At 37.2% G+C, this 24368-nt stretch overlaps 1 protein-coding gene across 1 annotated transcript in view; it reads left to right on the top strand.

Annotated features, from left to right (window-relative positions):
- ENPP3 (ectonucleotide pyrophosphatase/phosphodiesterase 3) overlaps window positions 1-22272 on the top strand; it is a 41059-nt gene extending 18787 nt beyond the window's left edge. The window contains exons 12-25 of the mRNA XM_068415998.1: window positions 49-157; window positions 319-447; window positions 1821-1852; window positions 6025-6152; window positions 8477-8543; window positions 10164-10251; window positions 11015-11184; window positions 11295-11346; window positions 12099-12253; window positions 16777-16912; window positions 17417-17494; window positions 18602-18734; window positions 20410-20566; window positions 22099-22272. Of these exons, the coding sequence (XP_068272099.1) occupies window positions 49-157; window positions 319-447; window positions 1821-1852; window positions 6025-6152; window positions 8477-8543; window positions 10164-10251; window positions 11015-11184; window positions 11295-11346; window positions 12099-12253; window positions 16777-16912; window positions 17417-17494; window positions 18602-18734; window positions 20410-20566; window positions 22099-22272 (1608 nt within the window). The remainder of the gene's footprint in view (window positions 1-48; window positions 158-318; window positions 448-1820; window positions 1853-6024; window positions 6153-8476; window positions 8544-10163; window positions 10252-11014; window positions 11185-11294; window positions 11347-12098; window positions 12254-16776; window positions 16913-17416; window positions 17495-18601; window positions 18735-20409; window positions 20567-22098) is intronic.
- Window positions 22273-24368: the final 2096 nt, after the last annotated feature.

Below are 24368 nucleotides of genomic sequence, written 5' to 3'. Positions count from 1 at the left end.
ACTTGAAATTGGAAAGAAAAATTCTAATGAAGCTGGTTTATCTCACAGGTAATCAAAGCCTTACAGGTAGCAGATCAAGCACTGGGGATGCTAATGAATGGACTTAAACAAAGAAACCTGCACAAATGTGTAAACCTCATTGTTTTAGCTGATCATGGTAATGTATATAGTTCTTTTTTCAATCTAAATTTTACTGAGTCATTGTTTTCTTCCTCTGTGTAATATGTGTGCTTACTAGTTTTAATCTATTTTATAATTCACTTTACCTTCCTTACCATATATTGTATATAAAAAGTAACTTTCTATATTGTCCTTTAGGGATGGAGAAGACCTACTGCAGACAGTTAGAATACATGACTAATTACTTTGAACAGATTAATTTCTACATATATGCTGGGCCTGCAGCTCGCATTCGAGCAAGAAATGTTCCAAAGGACTATTTTACCTGTAAGTGTGGACCAATCTTGGGATTGCATAATCAATATAACAGAGAATAAATAAATAAATAGGGAAAATAGATAATCAGTAGTTATCAGCAGAGTGAACAGCTTTTCTATTTCACTTAACATAGCTTAAGCATCCATGGAAAATTTTTTTTTTTTTCAAGAATGACCCCTTTAGATGAAATTAAAGGTTAGAAAAGCTTGTTGCAGACTGACTTGCATTTTCTTGACATGTGGAAAGAGGAAGTAAAGATAATTTTATTGTTTTGAACTGGAACTTCAAGTCTTTCATAAGTGCATTGCTTTTCACAGATTTCTTGTGAAACATAGGCAGAGTCAGTCTTTTTGAAGCAGTGACTATTTCTAACTGTGTGTACAAAGTTAAGGAATCTGAGCCTTGGTTGAGCCCTTTAGCTAGTAACATAAAAGAACACAAAATTGAAACCATGTGAGTTGACTCTGACTTGGAATAGATACTGTGCTACCAGACTGAAAAAAAACAACCCAAAACTTTCTGTATCAGGGAAAAGAATGGAGAGAGGTAAAACCGTGGAAGTGCTCTATTTAGTGCGTTTATAGAATTCATAAAGTATTCTAAAAGGCATAATTCTTGCAGATCTCAAGTAAGAGCTGGGATCCTTTTGTACTTTTTATTTATCTTTTCTAATTGCATTTATGTTTGTACACAATGTTTATGTGACATAAAGCAGACTTTCCTTGGTTGAAGTAGAAGAGAGTCTGAGTCAGACAGGAGCAGAGTAATATGCAGAGGAGAGAATAGTGATGTTTTTTATGTGTCTTAATCTCAATATAATTGTTGACTTATTTCCTCTAATGGTCTTACTTTTTCTGAAGGACTTCTCCATCTGTAAAGTGCTCAGATATGTTTTTTTTTAGAAAGCTAATGTCAAAAGGTTAAAGAAACCTGCACTCTTTGAAAATGTGGAAGGTGAAAGTACTAAGACAGGCTGGATTTTTCTCTGTGACTGCTGCTGGAAGTGGAATACAAGACAAATGCTCCAGGTCCAGTTCAATGTAAAAAAAGGTTATATCTCAAACAGAGGTTTGATGGGAGAAGAAAACTTGGTTCTGATGATGTGTCAGCTTTAGGTGTAGGCAGTCATCACCATGGCAGTTTTCTACACTCTGTCTTGATGTATGCAAGGTGCTAGGTACTTCCACAGGCTGCCATACTTACAGACAGTTATCCTTGGAAACATAACATTCCTACCTGTGGAAGGTTATGGTTGCTATAATCTTCACAGGCTAATAAAGAAATTCAATTTTATAGGCAAAAAGCATGTTGAAATTTTTCTCATGAGGCTTTGGACCTTCAGCTGTTTGAATGTGTGTTAATTCATCTTTTCTTTTTAACAGTTGACTCAGGAGGAATTGTTAAAAACCTCACAGTGAGTAAATATTTTCATAATTTTTCCTCATAGTTCCTCTTAATAGGAATCTGATCAAAAAGCGCAGTTTGTGAAAAAACGAGACTACAGTGCCAGTTTAAATAGTGTATTGACTCCAGTGTACCATAGGAGGCAGTTCTGGAAGTTGTTCAAAGATGGTGCACAAAAGTTTGCCATGGGGATCTCTGTTCAGTGCAAAAGAGTTTTCTGTACTTCACTTTGAAAGAGAGGAAGTGGCTGACCTCACATGGAGAAAGTGGAGTATATCTTCATTATAGAACAGAATACAACACAGAGATGCTTTAGATGATAGGCATCTGCTATCTCCGGACCACTCAAGTGCCGTACCCAGGCTAGGTTAAAGCAGCTTTTCCACACAACAGATAATGACATTGTAGAGCACATTGCCACATAATCACAGAATCACAGAATGTTAGGGATTGGAAGTGACCTCAAAAGATCATCTAGTCCAATCCCCCTGCTGGAGCAGGATTACCTAGATCATATCACACAGGAACGCGTCCAGGCGGGTTTTGAATGTCTCCAGAGAAGGAGACTCCACAACCTCTCTGGGCAGCCTGTTCCAGTGTTCAGTTACCCTCACTGTAAAGAAGTTCTTCCTCATATTTATGTGGAACCTCCTTTGTTCCAGCTTGCACCCGTTGCCCCTTGTCCTGTCAAGGGATGTCACTGAGAAGAGCCTGGCTCCATCCTCATGACACTTGCCCTTTACATATTTATAAACATTAATGAGGTCACCCCTCAGTCTCCTCTTCTCCAAGCTAAAGAGACCCAGCTCCCTCAGCCTCTCCTCATAAGGGAGATGTTCCACTCCCTTAATCATCTTCGTGGCTCTGCGCTGGACTCTCTCTAGCAGTTCCCTGTCCTTCTCGAACTGAGGGACCCAGAACTGGACACAATATTCCAGATGTGGTCTCACCAGGGCATAGTAGAGGGGGTGGAGAACCTCTCTTGACCTACTAACCACACCCCTTCTAATACACCCCAGGATGCCATTGGCCTTCTTGGCCACAAGGGCACACTGCTGGCTCATGGTCATCCTGCTGTCCACTAGGACCCCCAGCTCCCTTTCCCCTACGCTACTCTCCAACAGGTCTGTCCCCAACTTGTACTGGTACATGGGGTTGTTCTTGCCCAGGTGCAGGACTCTTCACTTGCCCTTGTTATATTTCATTAAATTTCTCCCCACCCAACTCTCCAGCCTGTCCAGGTCTCTCTGAATGGCAGCGCAGCCTTCCGGTGTGTCAGCCACTCCTCCCAGTTTGGTGTCATCAGCGAACTTGCTGACAGTGCACTCTATTCCCTCATCCAAGTCATTAGTGAATATATTGACTAGTACTGGTCCCAGTACCGACCCTTGAGGGACTCCGCTAGACACAGGCCTCCAACTGGACTCTGTCCCATTGACCACCACTCTCTGGCTTCTTTCCTTCAGCCAGTTCACAATCCACCTCACTACCCGATCGTCCAGATCACACTTCCTCAGTTTAGCTGTGAGGATGCTGTGGGAGACAGTGTCAAATGCTTTACTGAAATCAAGATAGACCACATCCACAGCTTTACCATCATCTATCCACCAGGTTACGTCCTCATAAAAGGCTATCAAGTTGGTTAAGCAGGGTATTGTAGAAACTGGAAATAAAAATAGGAAGGGGGCATTTGTGACAAATTAATGGAGGACAGTCCTGTAAGGGCTATTAAACATGATCCTCAAGCAATCTCTGACTTAAGAAATCCCTGAAGCCTAGAGGAAACTGAGCAGGTACAAGAAAGAAGGTCCTTTCAATACTTGACTTGTTCTTACACATTTTCTCTAAGGATCTAATTCTGGAAATTCTGGAGATCTCATTGGAAACAGACTACTAGGCAAGATGGACATTTGGCATAAAGCAGTATGGCTCTTTTAGGATCTGTTATGACATATCACTTAAGTACTTCCAGTACTTTTAGTTAAGCTGCACTACCACTGGGTCCCATACTGATAGTTCTGCTTGCGTCTCTGCCATACTGTATGGATGTAGCAATTCAGGGCAGGTCCAAACTTGTCTGTGTCTCCCATGTAGACCATTGCTCCTTGTGGGTACACTCTGTGACAGCTGAGCTCTGAAGGGTGCAAACAAAGGAGCGCAGAACAGAGTGCAAAACAAAGGAGGACCAAGCCTATTTCTTTTACTGAAAGGTAACAAGGTGTGACAGTGCATGTTTTTCCTTATACTTTTTTAGATAGGTAATTCACCACCTTTTTTTTTTTTAGTATTCAAGATATACATTAATACATGTGGGATGAATGTGGTGGACAAACTAAAATGCTTGTAGGAAAGTTGTCTTTTTGTATTTCTTTGCATATAAATTTACAGTGAGTTAAACATTTAAACTGCTTGTTCTCTATGTATTGCCATAATTTTCACTTCTTTCCTTCACTGCCAGTTTGTTTTCTATTCTGTGACTGGTCCTAGTCCAAGCAGTAGACAAATGTTCTGATACTTTCAGGATAAATGCTCTCAGCTTGGAAAAATTCTGGGCTGTCTCAGCTGGGTATATTTCTGATAAATCACCACTAGAGGTCTTCCTGTAACCTGTTGAACAACTCAGTTGTGCAATGTTACATGTAGCTTTTGTCTGCCACTGAAGTCCAAAGGGCAGTGAACATGCCTGTTTAATTTTTTCTTGATTCTGAATACCTAAGAACACGTCCTTTATTCTACAGCATCCAAAGCAGACGCAGGAGTAGGATATCAATGGTTGGGAATAGCAGACAGAGCTTTTTCAGTGTTACACCCCCCACCCCATTGTATAACATGGAACATGTCACATCGAAGAGCAGTAGCGTGAGGGGAATAGCACAATTTGCATGTTCTCAACCCCAGTTGAAATTGCAACTGCTGATAGTTACAGAGATGCGACATCTCTGCCTTACAGGAATAGCCTGGTATCGGGACACTTCCTCTTTCCTTTTCTATTCATAAATAGTTAGAGTTTGTATATTTTGTCCCTTTCAAGTTCTTAGAACAAGGGTTTTGGGCAGAGAGGAGAGTTGTGTGTTGTATATTAATTGCTAATCAATAGACAAAGTAATATTATATGTTGATTTCCTATATTTTTCCCTTTATTTAGACTATCCTTTGTAGAATGACCTTCTCTCCTGGGCTAGCAAATGCACTGAATCCTTATTTTTCATGTTTCTGGATTCCACTATGCTGCTTTGATGACTCTCCAGGCTCTCATTTCATGTGTTAATGTCGTTCTGTGCAAAGTATACAGTTCTAGTACTTAGAGGTGAAGGTATCAGATCAGACTCCAAGCATGCTATAGTTTGTACTGCCTGTATGGTAAAACAAGTCCACTTCTCTAGCTTACCCATCTTCCTAGCAGCAGCTCTTCCCTCAGCATTTTAGGTGTTCTGTGTTGTCCCTGTGCTGGATTCCTGAACAGGAACAACACTTCTGAAACATTGCCACGGTGCTTGCAGCCAGCTGGAATGTCTCCTGATGGCCATATGTAGTTAAATCTTTGCAGTATGTCATATGATTGTCATTAGGCTCTCAATGCCAAACTCATTCATGGCATGCTTGCTAACACAACAGTTATAGTAACACATTAAATGTGAATGTAAAAGCTAAGGCCTTTAGCTAACAGCTGAGCACTGGACATTTACATGGCATGAGAGTACATGTTCAGTCTTGCAACTGAAACCCTAGACTGTGTTACATTATGTATGCTTGGTTTTCTTTGTTATTTATTGAATGGTAAAGTAATAGAAGATGGCAGAAACAAACTGCCAGGGAACTTTCTCTTGTAGAGTGTAATCTTATCTACTAGATACCAGTGACATTAGTATGGACATATAGACTAAACGTTACTACTAAATGTCTTTCAGCCTTAGGAGTACTTTTATCACCCTATTTGTGAACTTGCTATACATATTATAGCAGTATATTTTCAAACAGTTCCAAAAAAAAACCCAAAACTGCTTTTCCTTCCATTTCTTCTTGGGCCAAAACTGAGATCTGTAAGTTATCCGAGAAGCTATCTGTGAATAATGTTCTTTGTGCTTACATTCCTGTCACTAAGGTATTTGTGATAATTTTGAATGATGGGTTTATTTTTTGTACCAAGCAAAACTCATGACTAGGCTCGCTCCTCTTGCACAGTGCAAAAGATCTCCTCAGCACTTCAAGCCTTACCTGACACCTGACTTGCCAAAACGATTCCACTATGCTAACAACATTCGTATTGATAAAGTTCATCTTTTGGTGGATCGACAGTGGCTGGCTGTGAGGTAACATACTTTTTGTGACTGTTATCTCATCTTCTTTATCCCATTCTCATCCTTTTAATTTCCTTTAGAGGCTTCATTTCCTGTTTTGCTTTAGACTTGTTACATTTAAAATCTTGCTATGTGTAAAAAGGAAACACCTTATACATAAAGCCAAGAATGCATTCTTAGTATGATTCAAATCTTAACAGTCTAATAAAAGAATCTTCATTACTCTGGATTAAATTTCTACAGCAATAAAAAGAAGAAAAAAGAAAATAAAGAAATGAATACTACTACACAGAAAAAGTCTCAAAAATAATGCAGTTCAAATTGTTATGCAAAGCCTTGTGTCTCTGTTTAGCCCACATCCAGGGCTAAACAATAACCAGTTGTTCTATCACCCAATGACCCCTCCCCAACCGAGAAAGGGAATTGGGAAAAGGAGGGAGTCTCGTGGGTTGAAATTGAAACAGATTTAATAAAACAAGGAAACCAATGTCAATACTAATACAAAAATACACAAAGTTATACTCAGCCCATAGAGTGGTGGCAAGACCCTCCAGGGATGGTGACCATTGAGAAGAGAGGAGAGAGAGGCCCACCCCCACCAAACTTTCCATTTTACAGTGAAGGTGATGTTTATGGTATCGAATACACCTGTGGGCCTGCCAGCGTCAGCTGCCCTGGCTTTTGCTCCTCATAGCTTAAGCACCTGGCTAACTCAAAACTGCTAATGGCCTTGATCACCATGGAAACCCGCATAACATGTCTGGCCATGAACTAAACCAAAATGTAACAGAAGATTGATTCTGTGATTCTATCCCAGCAAAACCAGGACACCTTCCTAGTATCTAGCTCTTTTCCTGTTACGGTCACCCCTCTGCTGCCCTTCTGGGTCCTAAAGTTGATGACTTCAGTCTGGTGCATGCGTGGATATGGCCAGTAATCAGTATTATGAGTTCTTCATCGGGAGAAATATGATGTTGATGTTTCTTCTTCCTCAGTGATCCAAATGGGGTCCTTCCTGTGTGTATGTTAAAAGTACAGCTTGCTCATTCTTCACTGGCCTGCAAGTTAACATTACATCTCAGTTCACTAGATATGGCGCATTCTGCATATGTTAGATATTTGTTCTTTATTCTCTTTCTTACCTCTAAGTCTAGTTTTGCTCAGTTCCAGATCTGCATTTCTTTAATTGACCATTGGTAAGTTGTTTCTAGCCTTGGTGCCTCCATTCTACAAAGAATAACTAATTGTTACTGCTATCTATATAAAAGCTGTGCCTTTGCCATGCAAAGTTAAGCTGATAACAAATTAGACATAATCACGTTGTCATTACAAAAAATTGCTGTAAGAACTAAACAATAAAAAATAGCTCTGAGCAAGTCAAGAGCAGTTCAAACAAGCCTTAGTCCTGAGCCTTTGAAAACTCAATACAAAGGCTGTGGTGTTAGGAGCAATACTGTATTTACTGAGCTACAGTGTTGTAGTAGGAGAAGCATGAGCCGACTTGGAATCTCAAGACTATTCAAATAGTGGAAAATGCCTGATCAGTATATGACTTGATTGTTTGTTTTGCTGCAACCAAATAATTGTTCTGGACATATGGAAAGAAATGCCCACTGAAAAATCTCATATTCACCCTTTTTTAAACAGCGCCCAAATGTTCTTGTGACTCTGAAAACAGGATGCATTTGCTTGACAACTGTGCATTGAATCAGTACGGGATGACTGTCTCTTTATCTTTCCATGTATCTCAGCAACGGGTAAATTAAAACAAGTGTTAGTCATTGTAAACCAGACTATTCAGACATGTTGTTAATTCTATAAACCCCCCTCCCCAACATCCACATCTCTCCTTCACCCATTAGAATCCATGATGAAAATGCCCTGTCTTTTAAAGCAAAATCCTTTGCAGTCTTGTTTGAACTCTTGTTCCACAGAGGCTAAGAGCAGAGTTCTCCCATTATAAGTTTTCTATTAAAATGCAGATACCACAGAACATAACTGAAGAATTCTTCCTAAGCAGATAACACTTGTTCTGAAACTTGTAGCTAAGTGAAAGTCTTAGTTCAAAAATAGCCATTTTTTCAATTTATTTTGAAAACACTGATTCACTGTACACTCAGTAGCTACCTAGGATAATTTATTTCTGTCCATAGCAATCTGTTACAGGAGAAAGAGATCTTCATAGAAGTTAAAACTGGATGAGCAAAAAGTACTACAATATTATGCCAGAGTCAGCTCTTAAAACAGGATCCAGAGTCCAGTAATTCAGGATAACTGTTATTAACTGGTTCTATTTGTGCCATTTTTATTTACACTATATGATGGTTTCTCCTTAGGGATGGAAGTTATACATATTGTGATGGGGGTAACCATGGCTATAACAATGGATTTAAAAGTATGGAGGTAAGATTATTTCTATTCAGGTTTTGCACAATCTTATATAGAAAAATCATGATGTGCTAGGTGAACCATCAGAATATAAAACATATAGTTTTTGCAGTGTGCTTTTTCTTCTGTCTCACCCAGATGTGTAAACTGTGAACACATACTGGGTCCACATATTCGTATATCCTTTCATCAATGTGTACGAGGCCTGCTTCCTTGGGATCCTGTAGTAAAACTTTTCTGAGCTCACCTTAACTCCATGGAGCCAGATAGACTACAGTAAACCAAGCATACCATGTTTAGCTATGGGACACTGAATTCTTTTATTCTTTCATTCTTCTACTGAAGCAATGACTGAAAAATCTCCATAGGCTCTGGGAGTTTACCTGAGCACCTGAAAGCCTGTGTGCTCAAATAAACTAAATCTCATTGTCTCTGCTTATCTTACAAGACTTAATCACATAATCAGAGCAAAAAAGTCATTAGTATAACCTGTATGTTAGTATAGCCTGTATTGCAGTTTCATCTCATTTTCACTTCTGGTTACAGTGAAAATATTTTGCGGTCTTCAGCTTTTGGTTTTTCATGTACTTTCTGTGAGGTGAGCTTTTAAGTAAGGTCAAGCATGCCACTACTAGTCCCGTATTCTGTGCCTAAGACTCAGATTCTTCCAGATCTTCACAACTATACTAAAACCATATGTCAATATACTGATCAGAATGGTGCTGAATGTTTGTATGGAAAGAAAAGGTAAATTCTGGTTAACATGGAAACCTTAATTTTAGATAACCTTATGCTGGTGGCACAATGACTGAGGAAAATTTTTTTCTTTATAAAGGAGCAAAAATGTCTTAATGTTGTCTTTTAAAAATAAATTAAAAATTCCTTTTCTATTATGGGACCATAAGAATATTATTTTAGAACAGCTCATTGTCCTGTTTAGTCATGTTTCCTGTATCTTATGGCAGGCAGCTCAGAAGGCTTATAAAGTAGTAGAAACTAATGTGAGACTGTAAGTAGTATCAGTGTTCTGCTACAATGCTTGCAGACCCCAGCAAGATCTGTCATTGGTGGTACTGATACAGGTCTCTGCTGAGCTTGGGATGTGTCTCCTCAGTTCCCTGCTCCTTGCTTTAGCCATGGCTATAGGCTCTTAAGTGACCTAAAGACTTTTGAGAATGCAACATGTATTAAAAGAAACAAACCAACCAACCCCACCCCCCTAATGCTTATATTTCTGCCTCAATATTAGCCTTTAGATAGGATCTGTGTGTCATAACTCTGCACTTGTTGAAATGGCGTTGTTACTGGCTGTTGCAATGAAAACATAAAAAGGTGTGAATTTGAAACACAGCAAACAATAATTTTCATAAGTATGCATCAAAATATTAAAGAACAACCTCTGCCCCCTCCAAATTCATTATATAGTTTAAAGTATCCTGAGAAATGAATTTATGTTTTGTATTTTTTCTGCAAACTATATGCAATGGGCAAAATTTGCCTTCTTTACCAGAACAATCTTGTATTTTAACTGTGAACAGACTATTTTTTGTTCCAGTGTCCCTGTTTCCATAAAATGCAACTAAATTGGTTTTGAATTTGGATTCCTTTAGATAACAACTTTTTATTAAAATCTAGGCTATATTCTTAGCATATGGGCCAAGTTTTAAAGAGAAAACAGAAGTGGATGCTTTTGAAAACATCGAGGTTTATAACCTTATGTGTGGTGAGTAGAAACAATCCAGTACTTCAGATGATAAACCAACAGTGTTTTCAAATACCAGTGTTGTAAGAGCTAGAAGAAGAGTAATTAAAAATTCAGTGAATTCATTCAGAAGCTAGGTTTTTCACACAAAACACTGAAGCCATGCTCTTTTGCCTTCTGTACAGTAATAAAAATTAACTGCCAGAAATTGTTCTGCTTAGAATGTTGTTTCTGATCGCAGAAGGAGTCCACTAAAGAATCAGAGAGAAGCTCTCCTGCCATGTGGGCTTGCTGTTGAAATGGTGCCTGTGGAATAATTTTGGGATAAAAACGTTGCAGAGAGTTTCCACTCTTGCTCATAACTTAGGATGGACCATTGCAGTCCCAGCAGTGAGCAATTAGGAAGTATGTGCCTCAGAAAATATGGATTAAGGCATCACACAAAAATGTAATAGGCTAGTATGCTTCACAATGTGATGCATTTGCAATCACATTTGTAGTCTGTATTAAATGATCTAATCTTATGAATGTTATGGTGATGTGTAAAACTGTATCAATAGCACTCAGATACATAATTACCAAATCTTGGTGCAGTAGAAGATAGCAATGAACCTCCATAGTGAGAAAATTGCAAGTTGATGGTAGGAGTTATCATAATAGTTTAGATAACTGAATAAGCTATTTCTTCTATATTTACAATGAATGCATAGGAAACACAGAATAGAAATATAATGAGTTCTAAAAATGGCATTTTAGTCTTTACAATTTTCAAACATTTCAACAGATCTGCTGCATATTACACCAGCACCAAACAACGGAACACATGGCAGCTTGAATCACCTCTTAAAAAAACCTTTTTATAATCCTTCACATGCAAAAGAAGACTCATCCCCTTCTTCATGTCCAGTTTCCCGTCTGACTCCCATAGATGAACTGGGATGCATGTGCATTCATGTAAGTAGGGGCTTCTGGGATCTTCTAATAGTCTTTGACAAGTGTGTTCTCTTTGCTTTGGTTTTTCTAAACTATAGATTCATTCTGAATTATTCTTTTATATTTTACAGATACCAAATGTTTCAGTACTAAATGAAAGGTTAAATCTCACTACAGAAGAAAGTAAGTAGCAATAAATGAAAAGGGCAGCAATATTTTTAAATCTATGCCTGGTTTAGATTTTATATTATTGGTTTCCATGGGAACTTTTGCAATGTTAATTACAATTTAAAGTGAAATAGGAAAGCCAAGTCAGAAGCATAAATTTTTTCCTTTTTTCTTTGCATTTCTTTAAAAAATGCTAATTGATACTGTTATAGCAACATTTATGCATAGGAACCAGATCTGAATCCCATTAACATCTTGGAAAAAAATATACAGGTTTCAGTGGTCTTTGGAGAAAGCCTAAGCACTTCCAGGTTATATGCATAAATCTTGTTTCCCACCTTGTAACTATAATTTTGCCTTTCTCTGTTCAAAAATTCCCATAGATATTTCTGTGTGCTTTTTTATGGGGTTTCTGGAAATTTTAGGAAGCATTGTAATGCTTCCTAGCCAAATAAGATGAAAATTTCACTCCAGTGGCAAGACAAGTTCAAAAGATTTATATTGGTATGAAATTGCAAAGAAACAAGAATCTGCAAGTCTGATATATTACATTGACCTCTGTATGTTAAACATAACATGAAAACTATTTTCTACATTTTTTTATTCCACTCAGAAGCTGAGCTTAAAGAAACACATGCCTGTGTTTACTGTTGGTTTTATTTGTATTTATAAATGTTTTAATTTACATTTTTCTCTGCTCTCTTAAACCTTTGTGCCATCCAAAATGTTACAGAAGAATGAATCAATAATTATTGCTTAAATTCTAGTAAAGGCAGCAAACTCGTATCATTTGCCATATGGGAGACCCAAAGTTCTTCAGAAGAAAAATGTCTACTGCCTCCTTTCGCATCATCAGTATGTGAGTGGATACAGCTATGATATCTGGATGCCACTGTGGACTGCATACACTGTGAATAAGCCTGTAAGTTATCAAATATCCATACTCTTCTTAAATATGTAATATAACGGGTTGAAAATGTGGTTCATTCATCAGAAATCCTGGTAAAGGACTGGTGGATATCATGTGACTAAGGCCTTTATGTCTGAAAAAGAAAAAGTGTCTTTGATATCTCTTAAGTTTCAACTATCTTAAAATATTGTTTGAAAAAGAGGGAATGGTCGTCTGTTAGGGACACAAAAGATATAGAAGAATAAAGCTGCTGGTAAGCTGGTTCCATTGAGCCTGTTCTGTAAGAGGGATAAGCTGTCAAGACAGTGCTCCAACTTGCTTGTCAATTCCTGAGGAAAAGCAGGCTGTGATTTCCAAAATCAGAAACTTTTAAGCTTTCCTATGAATATCATGATCTTTTTCCTATTAACAAACCTTTGTACAACTCTGTAAGACAGTTTGTACTAATTCATATTTCTCTATGTTCTGTTTATTTGCTCTATATTACATTATATAATTTCTGAAAAATGTAATGATAGCTGAATGAACCTCTGAGAGTTCAAGGGTATGTGGCTTTGGAATAAATTGTTTGAGTTTTCAGTGTCAGTAAACTAGTGGACATTGATGGGCTTAATTCTCCCTATAGTTTGACCCTTTTTCTAAGTTGCCCTAAGGAAATAACTTTTACACTGATTTTTCTCTCTGAAGAGAACTGTTATTGATGACTACATGATTTCTTATTTTATTGGTACAAATACGGGGAAATTATTTTAATCAAATATATGCTGCTAGAATGTTAGTATTTCTGAAAGTTTTACTCCATACTTTCTACTGATTTTTCACAATCTAGGTCAAAGATCACAAATCCAACCCTAAGAAGGCTTAAAGTCTAGTGAAACAAATGTCCATTTCAGCAAAGATTATTTTTACTTCATCATATTTGAAGATCTGCTCTTATAGTTTATTATGAGGGTGCATTACCCTAATGAAAAACAGTTAATTGTGGGCAGGTTTTTTTCTGATTTTGCTTTGAAAAGATTAAAAAGTCCCACCAGCTCTGAAGTCTTTTTAGTATTTCAGCACCAGCAGCAAAAAGCTCAAAAAAAGCAAATAACTTTCCAGACATTTTCCTTTGTTGAAAACCAAATTCTCAGTTGGAAAATAAGTGTATAAAGAAAGTTCTTGCCCAATATAACATCTGAATCAACAGAAATACATCTTTGTAGGAGTTTCTTATAGTGGTTTATGCAACATTGTGGGAAGCAGCAAATGACTGAGGCAAGTATTTGAGGGTATAGTTCACAGCAGACTAATAGAAAGAATAGGAAAGAATAGATTTTCTTTGTAATACTCTCCGAGACACAACGGTGAAAGGTTATAAGTGTAAGAGCTCACTCACTGACTTACCTTACACAGTAAGCGGATTTTTTATTATAACATGTACTAATCAAGAGAAAAAAGCTGTGTAAATTATAACAGCAGTGGAAGGACAGAGGGATAGAGCTAATGCCTTTGACTGTAAGCTTTGGCTCCAATACTTGGGAATAACAGAAAATTGCAATTTCTACAGAATTTTTATTGCATCCTCGTTTTTTTATGTTGTGGATAAAGCCCGTGCAGTGATTTACACAATTTGTAAGGTGAGGCGTTTCTTGACATTAGGTAGCTATAAAGAAGGGCTTAAACAGTCAAATAGAAGATGCAGGCTGGAGTTTTGCTGGTTTTGTGTGATTTGGAACTTTTGAAACTGGGCTGGCTGATCAAGCCTGCACAGTATTAATGCACTTGCATGTGATATCAAAATCAGGGATATTATGAATAATATATAGTTACAGATCTTAAATAAATGATGTCAGGTAGAGTTTTGGTTACTTAGTATTCTCAGTCAAAGGAAAATTTAAGATTGAAGGACACTTATTTTCTTGAGGTTTTATACTCATCTGCCAGGGAGGAAGGCAGATTTTCTTGCAAAAAGATAGTCCCTCCACTTGCCTGCAGACACCTGTGGAATTTAAATAGCTTTGCTATGTAGAATCACTGAAGTTTACTATAAAAATATATTAAAATGTATAACAATCTAATCTATCCTGCAACGGGATGAAAACAGCAATAAGACTTGTATAAATCACTGGGATTTTTGGAACTAAAGCTCAGTGCTCTGCGGATTATGGGAGGGGTTTTTTTTGTGGTTTAGTATTTTTTCATCTTGACTACTGAAAAAAGATTCCTGGAGGTGGCTGAAGTTGACATGTCATACCACAGCAGACGCTTAAAGTCTGTAATGTAATGCAAATAACTCATGCTTCTCGACATTAACTACCAGGTACTCAAAAGACAATAACCTGCATCAGAAAAGGTAATGCATGGTGTCATAGGCAAAGCAATTTTGCAGTTGTAACTGTTTTCTTCAGAAGACATTATGGTTCTTTGACCTGAAAGACAAGGAGCCAAAGGGCTAAAGCTGTTGAATTGGTGATGAATGTTTTTTTCTGATTCTGAAGTTTTGAGGTGGTGGTTATCACCATCAAGTTCTCATTTCTTAATAAATGAGCACTTTCAACAGCTTCTTTGAGAATCGTTCTGTTCTTATTCATAGACAATATGTTTAAAAATAGCTTATTCCTCTATTTTGAGGAGAAGAAATGAAGAGAGGTTGTAGCAGAGTGAGTGTATTAGTTCACAGAGCATTAGTAACATTGCTTGCTATCTGGCCTTGCATTAACTGTTGATCTCATTGTACTAAAAGGTGACACAGACATAGCCATTGTCATCTCTCAACAGTTTTTGATATTGTTTACTTGCTGACTTGTAGATCCTTGAAAAAACAAGCTGAAGTATTCTTGAATGGTTCCTTTTTCAGTATTTTGAGAGTTTGTAGGTTCATTATGAGTTCTCATTTCTTCAGTTGGAGAATTTTCTCCTGTGCTGTCCAATGGAAATAGCCATGAGCAGCCTTAATCTCCTAAATGTATGGGACTGTTTGTGAAAATACAGGTTTTATGATGTATTACATATGGGATGGACAGACAGCTCTAAAACACTGTCCTCCTGCCTTGGCACTTGGATTAGAGCTCATAGCTCATATAGTTAGCTTCAAGAAATGTGAAATAATGAGAAGAGAGTTGAATGGTGTCCTAGTCGCTGCAAGCTGGAGAACATATGAATGCTATTAATAATCCAGATTTACAATTTAGGTCAAAAGTAGATTCCCTGCTGTATTTGAATAACATTAGGTGTGATCACTGTGAGAAGAATGAAGTTGTCTTCAGGACAGTCCTTGACATGTTTACTCAGGCCTTTGTTACTTTGATTCAGGTTTCCCTTCAGAGACCATATAGAAGTTGAAGCCATTGTTGAATATCACAGCTCAATTATTAAGTTTAATATACTGGTTTCTTCAGTGACCCTGATCTGTTAAGCCCGCCTTATTGATTTGGACACTAGAAAGGACAATTCTTGAATGAATTGGTTGTCAGTTTTGTATTGGGATTTACATTTGCTTGACAATGACAGCTTATCTGCTCAGGTGGCAAAGACAGTCTTTTGTCTTTTATATTTCCTTCCATGTGGTATATATATTTTCCATTAATATACAACCTGACCATAATATGGGCATCTACACGAATTCTCATAAACATGAGTAAAGAAATTAAGGAGTACAAAGAGGTACAAGAAGAACATTCCAGTTCTTTATTTCTGCTTGGGTTTAACAAATCAAAATACACAGAATCGCAGAATCAGAACATGCTTTCCTGTGTTTAACTACATTTGCTTTTTCATACATCTAAATTGTACTGAAAATCAATTTAGATGTTTAACTACTGTTTATAAAGGTATAAAGCAAATAAATATGTTCCATTCTTACCAAAATGAAAATAAATTACATGTAAATGAGTATGAAAAAGAAAATGCAGTTAAACACAGGAAAGCATGTTCTGATATTTTAGTTAATGCTATTGTAAAATTACAATAAAAGTTACAGAAAAAAAGTAAGAGTTATAGAAATAATTATACTCATCAGAATCACTTTTGGCCAGATCTTAGCTAGTGTGCATGTTAACATATCTCAGTTGAAGTTAGTGAAGCTAGCCAGTAAAATGTACTGAATTTACTATTAATTTATTCAGCTTTAACTCTTCAGCAACACAGGCTCTTATTATGGAGATAGCATCCCCAGATGCTAAGATGAGGTGATAGTGTCATCTTTACATACTAGAAGCTTTCCAGGAGGATGTGACATCAAGTTTGTGTTTCCAGAAATATGTAAAAGTGACGAATGAGCCAAACTTGTCACCTGTTTTTGCCTAAGGTATAACCTTATTTTGCTACTACAATTTTACATGCTGCATAAGGATTTCCCTGAATTACCTAAAAACAGAAGTAGAGGAAAAACACTAGGCAGAAAACATCAGTGTCCATTACTTCCATTGACCTGATTCACTATGAAAATAGGAGAAGATTCAATGAAGTCCATTCTAGAAAGTTAAAACCATACAAAGCATTGGATTAGCCACAGACGTGGGTGTAATACTTCTTTTTTTTTTCCCTTTTCACAGGAAAACACATCTCCTCTTCCTCCCACTGTTTCAGACTGTCTGCGGGCTGATGTTAGAATCCCTGTTGCTTGGAGCCAAAATTGTTCCAACTACCCAGAAGGGCTGACCTACACCCGCAGTTTCCTCTATCCTCCCAGTGAGCATGGTTCTTTTTATAGCTAGAGCTTAGAAAGTCTTAATCAGCTGGATGTGGTTTTATGTTTAAACATATACCCAAACACCAAAACAAACTTCTTCGGATCAGCATGTTGGGCAGAAAAAGGTTTCCAGTGTTTGTAGACTGACCAAAAGCAGGACTTGCATCTAAATATTTTCAGTTTAGAACATTTAAGTTTTTCTTTAAAAATGGAACAACTTGAATGTGATGAAAACTAGTTTGAAAGATGTAAAGGGTTGGAGTGAAGGAGGGCTGTCACTCATTCTCTGTATGAATATTGATTTCCTATTGTCAGATTTGATAATTACTTTATTGAGCAGATTGTACAAATAAATTTGGAGATATGTTTGCAGCAGGATCATACACTTATGCTCAAATGTAAAATGTAATTGAATTTCATGTGCCTGCGGTTTATAGTGACATATAAATCAAATTTGTCTTTGTATAGTATTTCACTAATTTATACTTCATTCTTTTATGGAGACTTCAATTCTTCTGCTCTTGAACAGTATGATGCCTTACTCACCAGCAATATTGTTCCCATGTATAGAGCTTTCACAGGTAGGTTGCAAAGTTTTGATTAATTTTCTGTAATTATGGTTCTGGATTTGATAAAGCTATGACAAGGACTTAAAAACATTAATCCGGATCTTGTGCAAATATGTTTAAAACTTTTTAAAAGTAGATGTGTGAAATTTGAAAAAACACTTATATAAGTTATATTTTTTTCTGTTGTAGTCCTGTCTGACCTCTACTTAGGTATACCTGTTCACTTTTGAATTTTCTCTTCATCTCCTGTGTGCTGTCCTAACATGAAATGCTAACTATGAAACTCTGTGAAAATATCTCCTTGGAGAAATGCTCAAGGTGAAAATGGCACTTTTTCTTTCCTTTGGCAAGGTCTCAAGAGAAGACAGGACAAAGTTTGTAAACAATGTCCTGATACAGTGCCTGTTTCATCAAGCAGAAACTGAAATTAGAAAATATTAATCTTGGAATATTTACTTCAGGCAGATGTTTCTATCATACAAGTGCAGTAAGCTACATCAAGTCTTTCCATCCAGCCTGACTCACATTTGTTCGTAGTCACTGATAAGAAATTTTCTACAACTGCATATTGTCCTGTTTTACTCTTAGGCCTAGGCCCATTTTCTGAGACAAAGGGTAGAAAGAGGAATTGCATAAGGAAAAAGCTGGAGGAAAAGCAAAGATGTAACTGCCTTTCTAATGCATTCAGACCTCATTTATTCATTCACTCATGTTATATAAAAACCAGAGATCTAGAAAACCTAAGTGGCTTTAATCTTCCAAGTAAATCAAAGACATTATGAAAAATCAGTTTTTCCAAGGAAAACCCTACAAGAGATTTAACTGAATGATCTCTCAGCTCTAGAGTTGTAGTTTCAGCTTTAGATCAAGTGCATCATCTCCAGTAGTGCAAAGGACTTTGCAGAGCTATAACATTTACCATGCCTCTTTCAATGGTGAGAGTATGTCCCTTCTGATGAAATCCAAGTTTTGTCAAACAAAGAGTTGATTTTACAGGCAGTTTAATTCAGAACTTTTTATTATTCATCTATAGCAAGAAAGGAAATATGTTCTTTTTCTTTAGCGGTGAAATAACTTCAAATTTATGTTAAATGTGCTTATATTTTCTCTTAATGACAGACATATGGGACTATTTCCATAATGTCCTTCTTCAGGAGTATGCTAGAGAAAGGAATGGAGTAAATGTTATCAGTGGACCAGTGTTTGATTACAATTATGATGGCCATTTTGATACTCTTGATGAAATTAAGCAGTAAGTACATGGAAAAGCCAGAAGTCAAACTCCAGATTATTACCCACTGTATTTCCACACAAACAAACTTCTATGCAAAAAGAACAAGAAACAAGTATCACAGAGAATGGAGTATTCCCATTATAGTACTACATCCACTGTTACTCATACAGCAGCAAACATTCGTGCAAACAGATATAGTATTGTAGAAGCTGAAATTCCAGTAAAGATAAAAAAGCTTTGTGGTGACATGTATATCTATGTACACATGCACAGATACAGACTAGTATCTTACTTCCCAAGCTTATGCCTACATTTTTGGGCCTCTGCAATAAAAATACTGGGAGAATATGAGACATCTAAATATGCAGAAGATGTGTTTAAGCATAATTTTCTCTCTTTCATGTTGTGCCCACTCACCTGTTTGTTGTTTCTCCCTGTTGTCTCAAACTGATGTGTTTTAACAAAGATCAGATTTCTGTGTTTGCCTTCACTGAATCATGTAACTGGAAACATGTAACATTCCTGAGTGGTACCTTTGCATAACTATGGCTTACAGAAGTCATTTGGAGGTCTGACAAGTTCTATGTAAATTTTAGTGAGCTCTGGTAGCATAACAAAATACATTTAAAAATTCATCTGTGTATAGAAACAGGAATAAGAGAAGACTCACATTAAAAAATTCTATAAAAAGAGAAACATAAAAGATAAAGACCAATTATTTATGTTAGTGAATGAGGACAGAAGGAGGAAAAACAGAATAAGAACAAACAACTTTGGTTGTTCCAAATATAGGGAAAATGCCTTGTGACAGTAAGAACACTTATGTAGTAGAAAAGTGCTGGGAAATCTGCACAGCTGAATCTGTCACTGAAGATGTTTTATTCAAGGCTAGACTTAATACCACATCTGTCAAAAATGGTTTGAGAATGGGAAAATCAGCTCTGCCACGAAGTAGGAGGGTGGAAGGGAGGAGAGACTAGAACTTCCTTCCAAGCAGAATGCTGTAATACCCAGTCAACCACATAATGTTGTCTACAGTTTGGAATAAGCATGTTTTATTCAGCATGGTTAGTCAGTCATAAGAAGCAGTATAATGATTTCAGTGATGGTGTTTTGTTGAATACTGAAGATGTACAGCAAATTTGGGAAGCATTCAGCTCCTCATAAGCTTATACACAAAAGCGACCGTGTTCACGGAATAGCCAGAAAAGGGAGGCAAAGACACTTTCAATCAGGTATCCTAAACTGGTTTCTATAGCACATAGCCACAAGTCATCATTCTGGCATTGCTTGCTGACAAGGAACCAGAAGCTAATTTTCTTGACACTTTTCTCCAGTTCAGTTTCAAGTAGTTTAAATTCTTAATCTAACGAAGGATAAATATGATGCTCTATCTTGCCTCTTCCAGATGTAGAGATTTCTGGCTTGGCAAAATAGAACGTTGACCACTTAAGCAATCCTGCTGGTTTCCATGGGACTGCTTGTAGCAAAAGGACTAATCCATGTGTGTTTGGCTGTTCGTGAAACAGATAGTGAGGCTGTCTATCCCATCAGGTGTTTATTTCAATTATAGAATAAATAAAAGTCACATAGTAGTGAAAGATCTATGCTAAGTTCTATAGATTAATAATAGCATCAGTGGTTTTAATATTTGATATCTAGATGAATTCTTTAATTAATGTTTGTTTTGTAGGCATGTAAACAATACAGAAATCCCTATCCCAACCCATTACTTTGTGGTTCTGACCAGCTGCAAGGACAAGTCCTATACACCACTGAACTGTTCAGGCTCCTTGAATGCTTTGTCTTTTATCATTCCTCATCGACCTGACAACACTGAAAGCTGTGCTGTAAGTATAGTTCTATGCTCCTGTGTGCCAATGAGCTTTTTGAACTGATTCCCAGTGGGATCCAGTCATCTGGAGAATCTTTAGAAGTCTGAGTGTTTAATTAATTAATTCTCCATGACTTGAGAGCTAAAGCGATGACTAGGAGAGCAAGAAGCCCCAGGAGAGGTAGCTGGAAACTAAAGAGCTGATGGGAAGCAAGGAAGAAGAAGAAAGGAGGGTTTGATAAGAGGACTTGGAAATACTGTCAGCTGAGAAGGGCTGAGAACAACAGAACAGCCAACAGGGTGATGAGATAGCTTTATGGAAGGCTGTAGGATAAAATTACTCTAGAGGTATCAGAGGACTTTGAGTGTTACTCCCTTCAGTGTGGCTAGAAGAATTCCTGCAATCCTTTCTTCCACCAATCAGCAATTGGACAGCATGTATTTAGAGGGATGGTTCTGCAGTTGAAATTCGTACTTGAATTAAATAAAACCTATGCTTACCACTAAGAGTGTAAATCTCATGTTCTGTAGCAAACAAAATAAATTAACTGAGTGTGATATGTATTGTTGAGCCAGCTGAGTGTCTGTTCCACAAACTCTGGGATGCACAAGGTTCCTTAGCTCAGTGTGTGTATTACAGTCTCCCCACACACAAGTATAGCTGCACAGACTTCAACTGGCCCTCAAAGCAATACAAATGTGTTTATTTAGTTTATTTATAACTTCGAACTCGTAACTCCAGACAGGTGCAAGCTTGTGCTACTTAGAAGCGACTTGGGTGTCTCCACATTTGTGGCATGGGTAATCCATAACTGCCCAGTGATCTTTTTGTTAGTTGAGAGCTGACTAAATATACAAAATAAATAATTTGAATGAATTAGTCTTTATGCTTTAGAAATTAACATCTATTATTTCTAACATTTAGCAACAAACCCCAAATATCATTGAGTTTTATATTCATTGTGTCTTACAGTGACATAAATTTAGTGAACCATTTGTGTCAGAAGCATTTATAGGTAATGGAAAAGCAAATTACCATCTGTTTCCAAAACAACTTCGTAGTAAAAGAATTGAACAATAACATTTGCGATCGATTAGTGCTTACATTTCCATTGTTTTCCCTGTTTATCTAGCAATTATTATTGCTGTCCAACAATCAAGACTGAGCTGCTGTAAGGACTTTGTTCAGGCTGTCAGGTGCCTGTTGTTTGGCTAGCCTGAGCACTGCAGCTAATTTGTACTGTAGCTAAAACTATCCTTGTGTGTTTAAAACAAGACTCAACTGTACTTTGTAGTTAAAATTCATACTTGCCATTTCAGCACAATTCTCCTTCTCTGTTACTTTGGAGATGGGGAGGTGGGAAGAGAGGACATCAATTTGATTCTGTTTAAAAGAGAACCCTAAATGCAAGGCTGCAAAGGAAGTTTTACCAACTGAAGGCCTTTAGTCTGTCAAACCAGTTCACACACTGGTTATTGTCTAACATCACCACCAAACAAAACAATGCATTTTGTGTGTATGAACATTGTTCTTGTTTGTTTTGGCAGGAAAATAAGTCACCTTCCGAATGGGTTGAAGAAAGAGTTCAGGCTCATTCTGCACGTGTTCGGGATGTGGAGCTCCTGACTGGGCTTGACTTTTACCAGGAAAGAACGGAACCCATCTCTGAGATCTTACAGCTAAAGACATTTTTGCCAATATTTGAGACTGAAATTAACTGAGTATCTGTTAAAAAAGTGTCAGTGCTTGGAAAAAAGCAAATTTATGTGATTTAACTTTTTTCCTTGCTAAAGTATGTAGGAAACGTGACTACAGCTCTTTGATAGGAAAACACACTTAGAGGAGCTAATTTCTTTTTTCAAATTGTGTTTTTCGGTCAAGTGTTTTGTGCCAAACGAATAAAAATTACCTAAAGTAAATTAAATCATCATCGCTGACCCAGGCTTTCAAAATAGAGAATGTTTTATTAGTAGTGGTTTGAGAAAAACCTGCAAAAAGCACATGTTTCATAGTAGAGAGACCACAGAATTGTTAAACCATTATACCATCTCCTTGAACAGGGAATTGTATTTCACCCTGCAACACTGTGGCATATAAGTCTGTCCATCTAAATCACAGACTTCTGCTGAACTGCCTCAATTAAGAATACAACTGATTTTTCACTGCATAGTAAATCATACTCTAACTTAGTCAATGAATCTACAAAACGCATAATAACGAGGCATGTAAATTAACTAGTCTAGATTAATAAAATTAACTTCAGAGATAAGAAGAAACAAACAGTTTTGTAAGAGTATAATATTTGGTATGTCTACGTCAGCAATTTAAAGTAGAACTAGCTTGACTGACGTGATATTGTTGTGATCTGATATATTTAAATTTGAATTAACCCTTGTATCACCAACCATGTCAGCAATACAAGCTTCAGGCTCTAGTTCAATTATGAAAGCAAATTTCTGGTGTAGATATGCCTTCATGAACAATTACACTCATGTTTGAATTATGTGTATTTCTGGATACCTGCATGATGAAATAATGTCTCTGAGGTTTGCCCAGGCTTCTGAAAATCAATTTCGTCCGTGCTCTCATGCACAACAGGTACTAGACTTAAATAGCAGCAAAATTAATTTGCTGTCCTCCTTCACAAGATTCTTTAATATTCTTCCTTATCAAAATGCCTAGCCTCCCCCCCCAAAGCACCCCACCCTGCTGATAAAAGTTGGCCCTTTCTGCATAAAGATCCCTGCCTATCAGGCTGATAAAAACTGTTTTTCTCGTTTAGTATTTGTATAGCTTCTAACACAAGAGAATCTTGATCACATGTTTGGCTTTTACACAAACTTTTGTGGTAATGGAGTCTGAAGTTGCAGTTACTCTAAGAAAGCAAACATGAAAGGTTTTGCTATGGTCATGTTTATTTCCCCTGCTATTCGTTCAGCTGTCATAATATTTAGCGTTCAAAAGTGTAGTGGGCCATTTACAGATAAAAGAATGGAGATTGCATAGGAATAACTAACTTAAAATTTTCTGTGAGTAAAGGACTTGCCCTTTATTCTTCCCTTGGCACTGACGCCTGGGTACTCTCTTCATGTTGCAGAGTCTTCAGCTTTCTCAGTGCCGACGCTCTATGCAGCATCATACAGCTTCTGTCACACCCCGTGACATAAACTCTGCTATAAACTGCTTCTGGCAGGATTGTGTTCCCTCTCCTCCCCAGCAGCTGTAATGTCCATCTGTTAGTTGATCTTTTGGTTTCACAGGCCTCCTTAAACCTGTTGCATTTTTTGTTACAGGAACAACCATGGGAAGTTTTCTTTCCCCCATCACTACTAAGTTCAGCCAGGGAGCCTAGTCATTGACTGCTTTAAAACACGTCTGGATTTCTGACTGATTTGGTGGAAAACTGTGGGTTAAGTTTTCTTGCTTTCCCTTCCCTAGTTACATGAGCCAGTGCCTGCACTGGAGATTGTGAGAACTAGTAGTGAAGTTGATCGAATGATGATTAGGGGACAGATTTGGCTTTGTGTACCACCTTTGTATCACATAACTAAAGCTGCTCGTGGCGGGAAGTACAGCTCTCAAACCCTGGAGATTTATGCATGGGAAATTCGTCGGTGTTTGGGCTTTGGTCACCTTATCTAAAATTTTTAACAGGTTCATAGGCTTGCATGGTCATTTTTGTTTACATTTGAAAATAAACATAAAGCCTTATCCATTTATAGAAATAAAAAATAAAAATCTTGCCAGTTCATAAGAAAACACTCAATACTGTGTACATATTGTTGCATTACCAGTAGAGAGATAGCCTGAAACTTAT

This window comes from Nyctibius grandis, chromosome 1 (genome assembly GCF_013368605.1).
Source record: "Nyctibius grandis isolate bNycGra1 chromosome 1, bNycGra1.pri, whole genome shotgun sequence".
NCBI classification, from domain to species: domain Eukaryota; kingdom Metazoa; phylum Chordata; class Aves; order Nyctibiiformes; family Nyctibiidae; genus Nyctibius; species Nyctibius grandis.
Note: the sequence above shows the minus strand (reverse complement) of the source record. Positions and strands in the feature narration are given on the sequence as shown.